The sequence below is a fragment of the Emys orbicularis genome, chromosome 11 (assembly GCF_028017835.1).
Source record: "Emys orbicularis isolate rEmyOrb1 chromosome 11, rEmyOrb1.hap1, whole genome shotgun sequence".
In the NCBI taxonomy this organism is placed as follows: Eukaryota; Metazoa; Chordata; order Testudines; family Emydidae; genus Emys; species Emys orbicularis.
In genome coordinates, this window is record NC_088693.1 from 56,538,882 (window position 1) to 56,557,246 (window position 18,365).

At 40.0% G+C, this 18,365-nt stretch overlaps 1 protein-coding gene across 1 annotated transcript in view; it reads right to left on the minus strand.

Annotated features, from left to right (window-relative positions):
* The window catches only part of RFTN2 (raftlin family member 2), a 58,703-nt gene that overhangs the window by 13,284 nt on the left and 27,054 nt on the right, over positions 1-18,365 (minus strand). The window contains exons 7-8 of the mRNA XM_065413834.1: positions 11,078-11,199; positions 3,473-3,576 (exon numbers count right to left, since the gene is read on the minus strand). Coding sequence (XP_065269906.1) covers positions 3,473-3,576; positions 11,078-11,199 — 226 coding nt within the window. The remainder of the gene's footprint in view (positions 1-3,472; positions 3,577-11,077; positions 11,200-18,365) is intronic.

The following is an 18,365-nucleotide window of genomic DNA, read 5'->3' on the forward strand; positions in this document are numbered from 1 at the left end:
ATATTTCCTGTGTCCTATGTGACCTAACCCTAGAGATGGGGAGTTAGAGCAGAGGGCAGGCTTGCCAGACTCACTCGCTTTCCCAGATCTGAGACAAAAAACCATGAACTGCTGCTGTCATGCCTTTATAGGAGCTTTTATTTTGTAAAGTAGACTATCGCAAAAACAGGAAAACTATTAAAAGTTTCAGAAGTTGAATCTAGAACTTCAGTGCATCACACCATGCTGATTCAGATCAGAACCACAAGAGACAGCAAAGAAAGCCCATTCATCACATGATAAATCTGGCTAGAACCCAACCCTGCTTTCCTTAAATGTGAGTTTCCATGCTAACATTAATGGGAGGAGGATCAGTCAGTTTTATTAATGTCAGTTTTGAGACCATCACATCTCTACAAAGAGAAACAATGAACATTAATAATTAATGGAGAGAACAGATTCTGTGTGATAAATTGGGAAAATAGAAAACTTTTAAAGAAGAAATTAAAAATGGAAAGCAGATTTTGCTGTTAAGTCTTTGCTTTTAAACAGAGTTTAATTAAGAATTATTTTATACAAGTTAACTTTGTTTAAAGACACGGAAAAATCATTTGCCAGAATTCCTAGTGCTCTACTAAATAACCTCCCAAAATGTTCCATTTATTGGAGATAAAAATGCTAATTGTGACTGTTCTTAGCAGTGTAGTCTATTAGATACTGTTCCTGAAACCTGTTAATATTCTATCTTGGTTTTGAGGTCAGAGTTCAAAGTCTGGGAAAAGGAACAGCTGTATAGACTGCATAGAATGCTCTTCTGTATTCAGACTTTTAACTTGGATTCTTAGGATAATCTGATGATGGCATAATGCCTATCACACAAATACTAGTGTTTCAGGAATTTTCTCTTTTTTTTAAATAGCTATATTGAGACCTGGAAATAGTAGTTATCAATAGAAATTCTACTCAGATGGTACAACACATTCTTTTTTATAACAGTTTTATCAATTCACACTGTCCCTTTAGGGACTTACATTTATATAGTTCCTATCAGATTCATTTTAAGTGAGTTTCTTCCAAAGGCACTTCACCAGACACCCTAACACAACATATACTTAACAGTACACACAAACAAACAATATCCAATAATTTGGGACAGGAAACAAATACTTTATCCAGCGGAGATTTTTTTTTTTAACATAGCCATAATATAACTATCCGGGTTCAAATCTGGCCAGGATGCAACTTCCCTCCTTTTGCATGACCACAATTAGTAACAGTAATGTTATGCTTTATTTAAAAGACAGCACACCACAAAGAATCATCACGTAAGCATCATGCCAGGGTACTGGGTTGACAGTAAATCAGAAGAAGGAGTATCCACCTACTGAATCATTAAGAGCACTTCCTGCAGCACATGCCCGTTTCTGAAGTGTTTAGTTTTCCTTGTTTTTCCCCCTGCTTAAGTGGCCTCATGTTCTCTCTGCAGGGCCATGAAGCATAAATTGGATACTTTTGCCTGTTACAAGTGGGGACTGAAATCTGCAAAGAAGTTGATGAGGAGCAGCAGCTCAAGATAATCTGCCACCTGCTACCCCCAACTACCAAGGAGGAGAAACCAGGGCCTGAAGGGGTACTGGAGCTTCTCCATAGCTGTAGGATTTGGCCTATGTCCTTCTCTCCCTCCCCCCCCCCCCCCCCAATCTTTTAGAAAAGCTCCTTGACTCAGGCTTAATTAATATTTTATATAGAGGCTAATGGGTCAAATAATAAAAACTTTTAAATGGTCCCTTTGTAGGCAGTGCAATTCACAATTCCTTGGGTGTTCACACTTTTGCTGCTACTGTTATTAGGTGAAGAAAGCTTTCCTCAGGGATGAGTTAAAAGGGTAACAGCATGTTATTTTACACAGCAGCCCCACAAGAGGAAGGGCTTACAATTTAAAAAAAGCAAGCAAGCTTAGAATTGATGAGAAATTGCAGAATATAGCAAAAATGGTGTGATTTTTAGAGGTCTCCAATTTGCCATTTTTTGTGCCCAAAACTTTCTCCTGTCTAAAACGAATTGTACTAAAGGGATTTTATCTAATCTTGAGTAAACAGTTCACTAGCCAGTTATACTTTTTTTTTCCCACTTGAAGGGGGTTGAGTCAGGAACTGTGTCAACTCACTTGGAATAAGTCCATTTATTTGGAGCAGTTCTTGAAGCATTACACTCATGTCCAACTTATGCATTCATGGATCTCCCATTGAGATCTCTGAGAATTCTGCATATGTTGTGAGAACAGAATAAGAGAGGTGAAATCTGCTGTGCAGATCTGAAAAGTATAATTTAGCCTTTAATCTAAAAATAGATTTAAATACTATGCATTAACAGTGGTTCTCAAACTTTTGCACTGGTGACCCCTTTCACATAGCACGCCTCTGAGTGAGACCCCCTCCCCCTTATAAATTAAAAACACTTTTTATATATTTAACACCATTATAAATGCTGGAGGCAAAACGGGGTTTGGGGTGGAGACTGGCTGACAGCTTGCGACCCCCCCAGGAGCGGTGCCAGGGTTTTTGCCGCCCTAGGTGGCAGCGCTTCTCCTCTGAGCATTCGGCGGCGGGTCCTGGAGCGAGTGAAGGACCTGACGCCGAATTTCCGCCGAAGACCCGGAGCGGAAGGACCCCCGGAGCGGAATTTCCGCCAAGGGCGGCAAAATGCCACCCCCCAATTTCTGCCGCCCTAGGCGACCGCCTAGAGTCGCCTAGTGGAAGCGCCGGCCCTGGACCACCCCCCCCCATGTAATAACCTCATGACCCTCTGAGGGATCCCGACCCCCAATTTGAGAACCCCTGCATTAGAAAGTGTGTGTGAGAGAGAGTGAGTGAGAAGGAATTACTTGAAGCGACAAAAAAATACACCACTAGTTTGCTATGAATATAATGATGAAACATGGCACACTCATCAATGGAGATGAACAGGCTCAATTTTGCTGGATTAGCACACGCCTTAATTTGCTATAAATAATATGTGCCTGGTTTTATGATAGTGTTGTTTCTTAAGTGGTTGAAACAACATGTTTCTATTCTCTCAGGCCCTGACTCAGCAAAACACTGTTGTGCTTAACTTTAACCATAAAAGTTATCCCATACTTATTCAGCAAGGTCAAATGGAATAAGTAAAAATCTTAAATGCTTTCCTAAATAGGAATGGGATTATTCTCATGTTTAGAATTAAACATGCGCTTAAATTTTTTTCTGAGTTGAGGTCTCAGGGCCTAATCCAAAACCATTTGAAGTCAATGGCCTAAATCACAAGGCACTTCTTTAAAATCCACAAAATCTTATCTAAATAAAGCTACTTACATCCTGAATCTCATTAACATTATTTATATATTCTTCCTTATTGCATATGGATCAGTTATATATACAAATGTACACTCTGAGATTTATATTTATAATATATTCCAGAAATGCATATTTTATGCTTTAAACTACTTTCTGGTTACCTGTCATGTCGGATGATCGGTGTAGGCAGTACACATGTAAGAAGCCATCCAAACTCAGCCAGCGTGTGCAGTAAAGGTCCATAATCAGTTTTAATTTCACATCCCTACATTAATAAACCAATATAAAAACAGTAAGTGCACTCTGCAGTTTTACCTTATTTCCATATATAATGTAACAAATTACAATTGACATTATTATTATTTTATTGCAATAACATCTTGAGGCCAGGGTGTAATTGTGTTAGGCACTATACACCCATATAACAAACAGACAGTCCCTGCCTCAAAGAATTCACAATCTTAGTGTCAGACTATAGACAACAGGTGGATAAAACAAAGAGATGGGGGTATTAATCCAGTATATGGGTTTAGGACTAAAGCCCTAATTCTTCAAGATACTTCAGCAAGCACCTTGGGTGCTTAATGTTAGGTATGTACTTGAGTACTTTGTTGACTTGGGGCCTAACAGAAAATTTCCAGTTTGATTATAATAGTAGAATAATCATTTTTAATGACATTGATTTTTTTAACCTGATTTTTGACTTTGCATTCTGAACAAACATGTCACTGAGTTACTGAGTAAAGCTCAAAGCTAATGATTTTTGCAGGTAAACATTTAAAGGAATAATTATTAGAAAACCTATCAGGATCTAGGAAAATATTATTTTAGGATCCTAAGAATCTGGGACCTATGCAGATGGAAAACTGAACAAGTCAACTTCTAAATGTGCTAATTACTTAGAAACCTATTTTACTATACAATTTTCCCACCTTTTTCCAGCAACAGCTCCTAGCACACATGAATGCTCCCAGCAGGCGAGCACAAAAATGGCCTTTACCAAATAGGCAACACCAAAAATCGCTGGAATACCCAGGTATAAAAACAATCAACTTTTTTTCTTCCCTGTGTGGTTTCTCCAGGACTGTGTATCAACAATACTTCTTTGTGTAAGTATGCTGCACACTAACTGGCCCATTGTGGATCCTCCTGGAAAGCACTAAAAGTTCCCTAGGTTGCATTAATGTAGTACTGTTTGGAGTGGTGCTACTATGGCTTCTTAACAGGGCATCTCAACACAAATAGGTCATTTGGATCAAGAGTTTTTTCCACTTAGCTTGCATCCTTGCTTGCTCTCTAGTACATATAGGAGGAGATCTGAACACTGTGCACAGGGGACTGGTGCCTGGATCAAAGATTGAATTCCAAAAGATACTACAGTTCCTGAAGGATGGCCTTGAAAACGGCTAGTTGCCTTCATTTATTTGAATTGTTAAATATTAAATTTATACTAAAAAGCAGCTGATCAGGCTTCAGGACAGCACTGAGTGGGGGAGGAGTGGGGAAATTGGCAGCTTTGACTACAGTGGAAGCAGGGAACGAAGTAGAAGAAAAGAAAAGGGCAGTATAACAGTATACAAGGATCTTAGCTTTAGAAATTGAGATTATGTAATTACCAATCAAAACTAGATTTCTGATTACAGAATCACAGAAAGTAAATATGGAAAACAGATCTAGTCGCTTCTCCCGCCGTCAATGCAAGATTGTTCATGAAAGTATGCTTCCTATTGATTTCTCCAGTCTACTTTTAAATATGTTAAGGATGAGGTGCAATGTATTCCACAAATGTGAACTTGGAGAGGCCTTTTTTTTTTTATTTTTAAAAGGACAATTTTTTAAAATTGCTTTTCCCTCTTGCTAGGCCTGCAGCGCTAACAGCCTATGACTGCGTGAGCTGCAGATTCTAGTGCAGGGGATGGCAAACTTTTTGGCCTGAGGGCCACATCTGGATATGGAAATTGTATGGCGGACCATGAATGTTCACAAAATTGGGGGTTGGGGTGTGGGAGGGGGTGAGGGCTCCGGCTGGGGGGGTGCGGGCTCTGGGGTGGGACCGAGGGGTTCGGAGGGCAGGAGGGGGAGTACGGGAGGGGGTCACGGTGCAGGCTCCAGGCGGCGCTTACCTCAAGCAGCTCCCAGAACCAGGAGCATGTCCCCCTTCCAGCTCCTACGCAGAGGCGCGGCTAGGCAGCTCTGCGCACTGCCCCGTCCGCAGGTGCCACCCCCACAGCTCCCATTAGCCACGGTTCTCAGCCAATGGGAGCTGCGGGGGAGGCACTTGGGGCGGGGGCAGCGTGCAGAGCCCCCTGGCAGCCCCTATGCATAGTAGCGGGGGGGGGGGGGGATGCCGCTGCTTCCAGGAGCCGCGCGGAGCAGGGCAAGCCCCTAACCCCACTCCTTGGCTGGAGCGGGGCAAGCCCCGGACCCTGCTCCCTGGCAGGAGCTCGAGGGCCGGATTAAAAACATCTGGAGGGCTGTAGTTTGCCCACCCTTATTCTAGTGTATAGGCAGAGCTACTGGAGAGGAGCAGAAGAGTCAGTGAAAATATGTAAAAGAGCAACAAGGAATAAGGAGGAAAAAAAGGCATGTGTGTGGAATACAGAATATATGAAAAGAAAAAAGAAAACAGGAAGTAAAAAAGAGAAAAAATGAGGCAAGAGAGAAAATGGACAGGATAAAAGACACCAGCAATTGTCTCAGGATCTGAAGCAAGTGGTCATCTGTAGAGCTGGTCAGGAATATTCCATTGGAATGACTGTGATATGTAAGCACCTCAAATCTTTTTCTTTGTCTGAAAACTAATGGATTCTCAAACATTTTCTGATGAAAACAAAGCTTTTAAAAAGCTGCGAAAAGCTCTTGTGAGGAAGGGCAACATTTTCAAAAACACTTACGTGACCAAGGAGTTTGAGTCCTATAGACTGTCAGTAAGGTTTAAGCTTCTAAATGCCTAAATTGCTTTTGAAAATGGGACTTGGGCTCCAAGGGCATTTAGGGCACTTTGGAAAATTTTACCTGAAATCCTTCCTTTGTGCACTACAAACAAATCTAGCTGCCAAAGGAAACATCTAAGTGTTCTGTATTGGAGGCCAAATTCAGACCTCAGTTTAAGCAGGTGCAACTTCACTGATTTCAGTGAAGTTATTCTTGTTTGTACCATGTCTCAATTTTGTGCACTCCGATTGAGTTCAGTGTCCCTACTCACGTGTGTCAAGTTACTCAAGTGCCAAATGTTTGCAGATAAGGTCCATGTTTTGCCCAGAAAATAATTATCTTTACATTTTAAATTTTTTTTCCCCATTTGACACACAGTACTTTATACTGTATAAAGGCATCTGAATTAGAGCTAATTGATAGCAATTTTTTTCAGTTTGCTGGAAATTCTGAAAAATTAAAAAAATTAGTTTTGGTCAAACAAAACATTCTGTTTCAATTTTGACCAATTAAAAACATTTTTTCTTTTTAAAATAAAATTAAAGGAAATTTTGAAACAGTCATTTGAAACAGAAAAATCAAAATGTTTAATTTCAAAAATGTCAAAATGAAAGATTTCACCTTTTTCAGATATATATATATATATTTTTTTAACTGAAACAGTTTAGTGAAATTAACACAAATTTGCAAATGTTTTGGTTTCACTGAATTTGCATATTTTGCTGAAAAAAGTTTGTCAAAAAATTTCACACAGTTCCAGTCTAATTTTGTTCTGAGAATGCCACTCCTTGTCAAATTGGAGTCCCAACTCCATTAACTATAATTTTTGAGAGGATTGCAAATTGAAAATTTTGAAGCCCAGTAAATAAGAACTCCAAAGAAATGCGGGGTATAAAATTGTATCTTTTCACAAAGTGTGCTGAACTGCCACACTAATAAACTGTGTAAATGTTTCCATAGCAAAAGCTGGCCTATAGGCAAATAAGGTGGAAGGTGTATTCGGTCATAGTAAATGGAGCTTGAGAAGGGTAACACTGTAACAGCACTGATTAAAAAGACATTCATATGTGATCAAATTTACTGAGAACAGAAGGGACTATTCTGAGATTATGGGACCTGACCATATTGGAGAATGAGAAACTAGTTACTTAAAGCAGAAGACTTGGCAGTGGTTACTGGTCACCTATTTAAGTCAGCAGCCTTGCATGAAAATGTTTCATAAGTGAATGCAGAACAGGGGTTCTCAAACTTTATTGCACGGTGACCCCCTTCTGACAATAAAAATTACTACAAGACCCCAGGAGGGGGGACTGAAGCCTGAGCCCATCCAAGTCCTGCTGCCCCAGGTGGAGGTGGGGCAAAGCTGAAGCCCAAGGGCTTCAGCCCCAGGCAAGGGGCCTGTAACCTGAGCCACGCCACCCAGGGCTAAAGCCCTTGGGCTTCAGCTTTTGGTTCCAAGTGATGGGGCTCTGGCTTCAGGCCCAGGCCCCAGCAAGTCTAAGTCAGCCCTGGCGACCCCATTAAAACAGGGTCGTGCCCCAATTTGGGATCCCGACCCACAGTTTGAGAACCACTGATGTAGAAAGAATTGAATTAAAAACACATTTTCAAACATTACATAGTCTGTAAAACAAATAAGCCACTCTTAAGCAAGTGTGAAAGATGATTTTTCATGTATTTTTGATCAAATTCCTACATTACATGTAGAGTCTGATTTGCTAGATCTTACTTACCTATTTTAGGGATTTGATTACAAATACACAAATTCAGCATTCAGTCTTATGATTTCAATGGTAGTCTTTCAGAGTAGCAGCCATGTTAGTCTGTATCCGCAAAAAGAACAGGAGTACTTGTGGCACCTTAGAGACTAACAAATTTATTAGAGCATAAGCTTTCGTGGGCTACAACCCACTTCTTCGGATGCATATAGAGTGGAACATATATTGAGGAGATATATATACACACATACAGAGAGCATGAACAGGTGGGAGTTGTCTTACCAACTCTGAGAGGCCAATTAAGTAAGAGAAAAAAACTTTTGAAGTGATAATCAAGATAGCTCAGTACAGACAGTTTGATAAGAAGTGTGAGAATACTTACAAGGGGAGATAGATTCAATGTTTGTAATGGCTCAGCCATTCCCAGTCCTTATTCAATCCTGAGTTGATTGTATCTAGTTTGCATATCAATTCCAACTCAGCAGTCTCTTGTTGGAGTCTGTTTTTGAAGTTTTTCTGTTGTAAGATAGCCACCCGCAGGTCTGTCATTGAATGGCCAGACAGGTTAAAGTGTTCTCCCACTGGTTTTTGAGTATTATGATTCCTGATGTCAGATTTGTGTCCATTAATTCTTTTGCGTAGAGACTGTCCGGTTTGGCCAATGTACATGGCAGAGGGGCATTGCTGGCACATGATGGCATATTTAAAAAAAAAAAAAAGGATTCTGCGTGGACTTCTCCGGACAGTCGAAACAACAGACTGGATTTCTACATAGATTGCGTCCGTCAACGTGCAAAGGCTAAAATTGTGGAAAAGCAACATCACTTGCCCCATAACCTCAGCCATGCTGAACACAACGCCATCTACAGCCTCAGAAACAACCCTGACATCATAATCAAAAAGGCTGACAAAGGAGGTGCTGTCGTCATCATGAATAAATTGGAATATGACCAAGAGGCTGCTAGACAGCTCTCTAACACCACATTCTACAGGCCATTATCCACTGATCCCACTGAGGATTACCTAAAGAAACTACACCATCTGCTAAAAAAACTCCCTGACAAAGCACAGGAACAAATCTGTACAGACACATGCCTAGAACCCCGACCAGGGGTATTCTATTTGCTACCCAAGATCCATAAACCTGGAAATCCTGGATGCCCCATCATCTCAGGCATTGGTACCCTAACATCAGGCTTGTCTGGTTATGTGGACTCTCTCCTCAGACCCTACGCTACCAGCACTCCCAGCTATCTTCGAGACACCACTGACTTCCTGAGGAAACTACAATCCATCGGTGATCTTCCAGAAAACACCATCCTGGCCACTATGGACGTAGAAGCCCTCTACACCAATATTCCACACAAAGATGGACTACAAGCTATCAGGAACAGTATCCCCGATAATGTCACAGCTAACCTGGTGGCTGAACTTTGTGACTTTGTCCTCACCCACAACTATTTCATACTTGGGGACAATATATACCTTCAAGTCAGCGGCACTGCTATGGGTACCCGCATGGCCCCACAGTATGCCAACATTTTTATGGCTGACTTAGAACAACGCTTCCTTAGCTCTCGTCCCCTAACGCCCCTACTCTACTTGCGCTACATTGATGACATCTTCATCATCTGGACCCATGGAAAAGAAGCCCTTGAGGTATTCCACCATGATTTCAATAATTTCCATCCCACCATCAACCTCAGCCTAGATCAATCCACACAAGCGGTCCATTTCCTGGACACTACTGTGCTAATAAGCGATGGTCACATAAATACCACCCTATACCGGAAACCTACTGACCGCTACACTTACCTACATGCCTCCAGCTTCCATCCAGGACACACCACACGATCCATTGTCTACAGCCAAGCTCTAAGATATAACCGCATTTGCTCCAATCCCTCAGATAGAGACAAGCACCTACAAGATCTCTATCAAGCATTCTTAAAACTACAATACCCACCTGCTGAAGTGAAAAAACAGATTGACAGAGCCAGACGAGTACCCAGAAGTCACCTCCTACAAGACAGGCCCAACAAAGAAAATAACAGAACACCACTAGCTGTCACCTTCAGCCCCCAACTAAAACCTCTCCAGCGCATCATCAGAGATCTACAACCTATCCTGAAAGATGATCCTTTACTCTCACAGATCTTGGGAGACAGACCTGTCCTCGCTTACAGACAACCCCCCAACCTAAAGCAAATACTCACCAGCAACCACATATCACTGAACAAAAACACTGACCCAGGAACCTATCCTTGTAACAAAGCCCGATGCCAACTCTGTCCACATATCTATTCAAGTGACATCATCAGAGGACCTAATCACATCAGCCATACCATCAGGGGCTCATTCACCTGCACATCTACCAATGTGATATATGCCATCATGTGCCAGCAATGCCCCTCTGCCATGTACATTGGCCAAACCGGACAGTCTCTACGCAAAAGAATTAATGGACACAAATCTGACATCAGGAATCATAATACTCAAAAACCAGTGGGAGAACACTTTAACCTGTCTGGCCATTCAATGACAGACCTGCGGGTGGCTATCTTACAACAGAAAAACTTCAAAAACAGACTCCAACAAGAGACTGCTGAGCTGGAATTGATATGCAAACTAGACACAATCAACTCAGGATTGAATAAGGACTGGGAATGGCTGAGCCATTACAAACATTGAATCTATCTCCCCTTGTAAGTATTCTCACACTTCTTATCAAACTGTCTGTACTGAGCTATCTTGATTATCACTTCAAAAGTTTTTTTCTCTTACTTAATTGGCCTCTCAGAGTTGGTAAGACAACTCCCACCTGTTCATGCTCTCTGTATGTGCGTATATATATATCTCCTCAATATATGTTCCACTCTATATGCATCCGAAGAAGTGGGCTGTAGCCCATGAAAGCTTATGCTCTAATAAATTTGTTAGTCTCTAAGGTGCCACAAGTACTCTTGTTCTTTTTAATGGTAGTCTTGTTTGTGTAAAGATGACTCTAAGAAGGCAAACTAAACTTGTATCTAACTTTGATACAAACATACTAAGAAAAAACAATACAGAAAATTAAAGATAAAATGTTAAATTGGTAAATAAATAGCAAGTTACCTCAATGACAGTCCATTGTTCTACAACTATTGTGTCATTTCCTTTCCTGTTAGAACCTGGAACTCCTGAACCACCTTCTTCATATATAAATAATCCTTCTAAAGATTTGGTCATGTGGTCTCCTGTGGAAGCAAGGAAATGTGTAAGGTGAACTATAAAGACTTAGGCCCATATCCTACAAAGATGTACACACCTTCTTAACTTCATACACAGCTTATAGTCCCACTGAAATCACATTATCTGAGGCATCAAATAAATTGATCTTTAAAGTTTTTTTCAGCTGTCTCAGTCACCACTTGGTAAGCTATGAAGTCATATTCTTAATCAAATTACGGTATTTTCCCTTTTCTACAGGGAGTCAGCTATTAATTAAATGCAAATTTCCATACTATTAAAAGCATTAGCAAGCAAGTGCCATATCTGAGTTTGAATTTCTGTTTCTTATACAACAGAAAGATAACCACTGTTTATGAAGCACACAGATACAAAAACTCTATGCTCAACTTTGAAACGACATATGTATGACCAAAACAAATATGGTTGTTGGAGATGGGAGAGGATTAAAGAAAAACAAAACAAATTACAGTGTCTATCCACAATCACTTAAAAAAAAAATATTAACTGGCCACAGGAAGAGCCTGAAACAGAAGTAAATATAGGAGGATTCCTGATGGGAAGGAAGTTTCAGAGAGCACCTCCCTGACTTACTTCTTGTGAGAGTTTGATAATATCCAGCTGGCCCAAACTAAAGCTGTGCATCATATGTTGGTTCATTTTCTGTCTTTGATAGCATAGTGCATCTCCTAAGAGCCATCTGGAAGCCCTTTCTGTAGTGGTACCTCAATAGCCGAGAATCTTAAAAACTAAAAAAAATTAAACTAAATTTAAACAGAAAATAGAAATACTCTTCAGAATACAGTATCAGCTTTAAATCCTCTCCAACATACCATGAATGTAAAGAGAAGAGTGTCTCTGTCACATAACTTATGGTTATGCAGAAATACTGTGATACTGTAATTTTGTTTGGAGAATAACTGAAATAATTCCACAGTTGGTCTGACTTGGAATTTTACCAGATGGGCATAAATTTTCTAAATACGGTATGAATTTGACCATCACAAACATCGGTTTCCTAATCAATGCTAAGTATTAACAGAGTCACAATAATCTTACTTCTTTTTGGGTCTGCATTTGTAGTAAATCTTGCCTGTTTTTGGAGATATGTGAATTAAATTACATATTTACAGGCATATATGCCTATCAGGCATGTATAGAAATAGTGTATAATGTTTAATTTTTACACACACACATACACACACAAAATGTGGTTGGGTGTGTAAATGTGTGTGTGTGTATATATATGTATGTGATTGAGTGTGTATACAATACACCTGCATACACTTTATTAGGGTTTGCAAACAGTTCAATTCTATAAATTCATTAACTGCAGACCTTCTCTTCAGGTTTTAGGTAGGTGCTTGAAATAGACAGTCGAAACTAGGAAATATTTTAATCTTTAATATTTCAACCTTGTCAAATAGGTCTTCTGTATTTTCAGGAGCGGTGCCAGGGTTTTTGCTGCCCTAGGTGGCAGCACTCCTCCTCTGAGCATTTGGCAGCAGGGGTCCTTCCGCTCTGCATCTTCGGGGCACTTTGGCGGCGGGTCCCGGAGCGAGTGAAGAACCCGCCGCCGAATTTCCGCCGAAGACCCGGAGCGGAAGGACCCCCCGCTGTCGAATTTCCATCGAGGACGGCAAAATGCCACCCCCCAAATCCTGCTGCCCTAGGTGACTGCCTAGGGTCGCCTAGTGGAAGCGCCGGCCCTGTGTATTTTACAAACTTCTTGAAATAAAAGTCACCTGTGAGATATTTTTAAAAATTCCAGCATTTTTTTACGACATTCACAAAATATTTTGGGACAAATTCCTCCCTGGTGAAACTCTATCAACTTCAGTGGAGTTTCAGTAGGAATTAATTTGGCCCTTTTGTCCATCTACTCTATGATAGTAGTTTACCATTTCTTATGCTAGTACCCAAAACAAATTCTAGAGTATAATATTTTTAAAAATATCTCATAGATAGTTGTACAAACAGAGGAGCAAATAAAATGTTGCCACGATAGCTTTTTCTGCATTAGAAATAGTGAACTGTGTTGTGGCTCAATATTCATTATACTTTCTCTTGAATTAAAATAGGAACTAGTTCAACCACTCTAATAAACACAATACTGTCAAGTTTTGTTCTGATAGCTTCTGGAAATACTTCTGTTTTCTTTGCTAAAATGCTCTTTTTTAACTTCCATAGGGCCTGAGCCAGATGACCATTTCTGCAGCTGTTTGGGCTACATGTGTTGTTATTTATTCATATTGCAATAAAGCCTAAAATGTACTAGGTGATATACAGACAAATAGGAAGACAATTCCTGCTAAAAAGAATGCAACACCTATTAAAGAAAAAAAAAAAAAAAGCAGCGAGGATAAAGGATGTAACACACAAGCAAAGTAGTCAAGGTGATGGGAGGCAAACATCGTTTAAATTCCATTTGATTTATTTATTTATTTTTGTTCAGAAAGGTTTTAGATTTCAGCTCTCTGGGAGGCCCAAATATTCAACTTATTATATAAACTCTTTTAGGTTGAGGTCAAGAACAAACAAATCAGGCAAGAAAGAATCCAGTAGCTAAATTCAGCTCAAGTCCCTTTGTAAACTCTTTCCCGGGTTACAGACACTTGATCAGAAGGAGAAAAGCCCACTCACATGTTAGATTGTCTCTTTAAACGTATTATTCATTTTAATCCAGCATTGTTACTCCCAAGATCTCAACTGCAATATATAACAATCAGGCTGGGCAGAATCAGAGGCACCAGTTGTTCAAAGGAGGCAGTGTGGAATGCTGAAGTAAGACATTCCCCAGGTGTTAACGATGGGAGAGTTCTTTATAAGAACAAAATAGTAAAGACTTGTGGAAATTCTGTGGGCCAACAGCGGCTGAGGTTAATTTTGGTTTGAAGCAGTTCTCCTCGATGAATTATAACAGGTATTGTCCCCTCTATTTCCAGCACTGGGAGAAATCTACTAAAGTCTAAGGGCATGATTCCACTCCCACTGAAGTCAAAGGGTATGTCTACACTGGAATTAAAAACCTGCAGCTGGCCTGGGCCAGCTGACTTGGGCTCAGGCTATGGGGCTGTTTAATTGAGATGTAGATGTTCTGGCTCGGGCTGGAGCCCAGGTTCTAGGACCCTGCAAGGTGGGAGGATCAATCAGACCAGGTAAACAGAACCAAGTTAAGTTATTGTTGCAGGAATTATTGCTTAAGGGGGAGGGAAAAGAAAGTTTTGGGAGCTCCTCCTCTTAATCATGCTGTCTGATGAAAGTCACAAATAACTGGCTTGCTCACTTTTATATTCTAGGCCTTTTAAAATAATTCTTTAGCAACTCTGGGATGCCTGTTTGTCTGCAAACTGAAAAATGAGAGCTTTTTCTCAAACACACATGCACTGAATGAATTTGGCTTAGAACTGTGGCCTCATGATTTACAGAGATTTAGAGTGATGCACAGCAAAAGTTAATTGTCATATAAACAGAAAAATTGATTGGTACAATGGGGATAGAACTGTCAGGGAACAAGTAGATACTAAATGACTCATAAAAAGTTACCTTAAAATATATTATTTAGCTAGCACTCTTAATATACTTCATTATTTTACACAGAATGAGTTTGAGTCTTGCATAAACTGTTTGTGAGAGTCTGTGAAGAAACACTTCAATGAACTTTTACAAAGCAGCTTTTCTGAATTAAAGTCCTGTGCTCCATTCATTCATACACGACCGCCATAAGCATCTCTAAAAGAACATTGACCATTTAGAATCTAGGACAACTGAAAAACAACAAAACTTGGGCAACAGACAAAATTCCACTTTAGAGGAACGTAAACTCTTCATTCAGCACAAAATAACTTAAGAGTAAAATTCAAGGAGCTAAATAGGTCAAGCAGTTCAAGTCTGTTCAACCTAACAGAGTATTACTACAAAATATTCTCTTCTTTGCATTATATTCTAATCTTAAATCTACTAATATTAGGTAAGGAAGATAGCAATGTATTAATTAATTTTGACTAAAAATGTACATTTGGTATGTAAAGTTCAGTTTCAAATACTTGCAAAAGAAATTGCTACATAATTTTTTTTTTGCAATCCAGTAAGATAATTTCCTGTTTTTTATATCATATTCAGTTGAAAAATACATAACTTAAATATTAATCATGATTCCATCTTAATTAAAATATTAACCATACCTTAGAGTACAGTAGTCTAATACTGAAGCCACAGACTTTCTAGTAAGAAACAGCTTTTGAAGGTATCATTTGTAGTATAGTAGAACCCAGAGGATCTGTCACAGGACGGGCTGACTCTTCAAGGGATTTGGACTCAACCCTACCTGTGCCTTATCATCTGGTCCTAGGTGATGGGTGGTCAGGTGACCAGGCATCACATGATGGTAGCCCAGGGACAGGACTTCCTAAAAGAAGGAGCTTGCTCTCTTAAAGTAGCGTTAGATCAGAGGTTAGGAAAGAGCATGGGGAGGTTTCTCTAGATAAGCTCAGAGTGGGCCTGGTAGAGCTCCCCTGCCCAGAGGAATGTAGAGAATAGAGAGCAAGCAAGCAAGCGCATGTGCACCCATGCAAGCTGGATGCTGAAGCCTCAGTACAGCCAAGGAGAAAGACTTGCAGGAAATTGGGAGGCTCCTTGAGGGAATCCAGAGAGGACTGAGTGATATAGAGGATATAGAGCCACCTTCAGGGAGGGGCAGGACAGAAACCTTAAGAGGAAGAGGCTTGAGGAAACAGCAGGAACTGGAAGGAACTGTTGAGTCCCGCAAAGGGTTGAAGAAAAAGAAGTGGGGGAAAGACTTGTTTTGGTTTAAGTTGATATTGGAACTGAGTGACTTTAATAAACCAGACCCCAAGAAGGGATGGTATTTGATTTGCAAAAGAGGTTAGGTAGAGTTACCATATTTCAGCAAGCAAAAAAGAGGATGGGAGGAGCCCCGCCCTAGCCCCGCCCCTGTCCTGCCCTAGCCCCGCCCCTGCCCTTCCCACTTCCCTCCCCCCTCAGAACCCCCAACCCTCCCCCCACTCCTTGTCCCCTGGCTGCCCCCTCCTGGGACCCCTGCCCGCCCCCTCCTGGGACCCCTACCCCTAACTGCCCCCCAGGACTCCACCCCCTATTTATGTACAGGCGTGACTACCTGCCCTTTCCTGGTTATTATACGCGGCCAGTCCGCATCCACATCCAGTAATTAAATAAACTAATAATTTAAATTGGAATTTCATCCATTAATAAGTATTTATTATATAATTAAAACCATTCTATTGAAGGACAGATATTAAATAACACTAAATAAATTAATATTCAAAACAATATTAAAAATTTGAAAATTTAGAGCATGGAAACCAAAATAGCTAAAATTTAGTTTTGGCAAGATACACGGAATGGAAACTCCGGGATCTTTACCTGTCACTGAATATAGCCATCATACCAATAGTGGAATATAAAACAAGTCTACATATACTCTCCTTAAAATTTTTACTTCTGTCCATTCCCAATAATTGTAACAAATCATTATTACCTTCACTCCACTTGCCACGCGCCCCAAGCACAAAACCAAAGAAGTGAATATTTTTACCTCCCGTTAAGTTTTTAATTTCTTCCTCTAACTCAAGATAATAAGCCACCTTCTCACTGTGGGCTTGTTCCAAACTTCCGGCATTATCCTCCCATCGCACTGTAACATCAACCACCACTGCTGTATCTCCTTTTATAAATATAATATCCGGCTTTCTTAACTCACCCTTACTATTTCTCAAATGGGGCTCTATCATTGCCTTCCACCCTAATTTACCAACCTTATCTACAACTGCAGACACTACTCTATTATGCCTTTTTATCCTAGCATTCTTAGTCTTATAACATTGTCCTGAGATATGGGGAACAGTCTCCCGCACTTTACCGCACCATCTACAAAGAGCATTCACACCTCCTCTTCCTCTTGCTAATGTCTCCCTAGTAGGATAAATATTTGCCCTAAGCTGCAATGCTGCGATATACGCTGACGATTTAACTTTACTAGAGTTTCTAAAAATCGAATTACTAATTAAATCATTTTTAAAATATTTTATCCCTATTCCCTGACATCTCAGTTCCGACCATCTTAAAAATTCCTCTTCCCTCCATTTCTTGGGATGAGATGTTACTGCACTAAATGACAATATTTTATCCACAAGATTTTCTCCTGCATATAGATAAGATAGGTCCATCCAATCATCTCTCGAGACAATATGTCTCCTCCATTTACGAATTAACATATTTGGGATTTGCACACTAAACTTAGTGAGAGCTAAACCACCATCCCTACCTCTAGAATAAAATATCCCATCTGTGGCACACTGAGGTAAATGTAAAATCTCTTTAACTATTTTTCTAACTAACACATCAAGATCGTCTAAAAGATTAAAAGGGGGTTCTATTAAAAGAAGATTATAAAATAGCTTCGGTAAAATATATGTCTGTAAAATTAATATTTTTTGGGCCGGTTTTAATGGGGCCTTAATTAAATTCTCACTCCAATCTTTCAATTTTTCTTTAAGTACCGGTCCCCCTACACCTATCCAGGGATCTATTCTAGCTCCTAAATATTTTTCAAAATCCCCTGGTTGAACATATTCAATCTCCTCTGACCCTATCTGCCAATTATCCTTAGGATTAACTACATAGGTTTTATGTTTAGTTAAAATATGAAAGCCTTTCGTTTTCTTCACATTAACAGAGAGATTAGTATTTTTACAAAACTCCTCTAAGATACCCAAATTTTTAATCATTCCTTTATATGAGCTACTTAAAATTGCCACATCATCGGCAAAAGCCAATGACGTGACACCATTGCCCTTAACATAAAAACCACTTCCTTCTACTTCTAATCTAGTTAAAAGGGGATCCATAGCAATATTAAACAAAATTGGGGACAACGGGTCACCCTGCTTGACCCCCCTCCTAATTAAAATAGACTCAGTAACTTCATCACCCACCCATACCCTAGTTGTGCAATTATCATAAAGGTCCCTAATAATATCTATAAAATGTTCATCTATACCAAATCTTCTCAACCCGGCTATTATATGTCCGTGTCCCACAGAATCAAAAGCTTTAGCCAGATCTACGAACACTATTGCAATTTCATTCCCATTTCGTTTAGCCCCTTTAATCAAATTATCTAATATAGCAATAT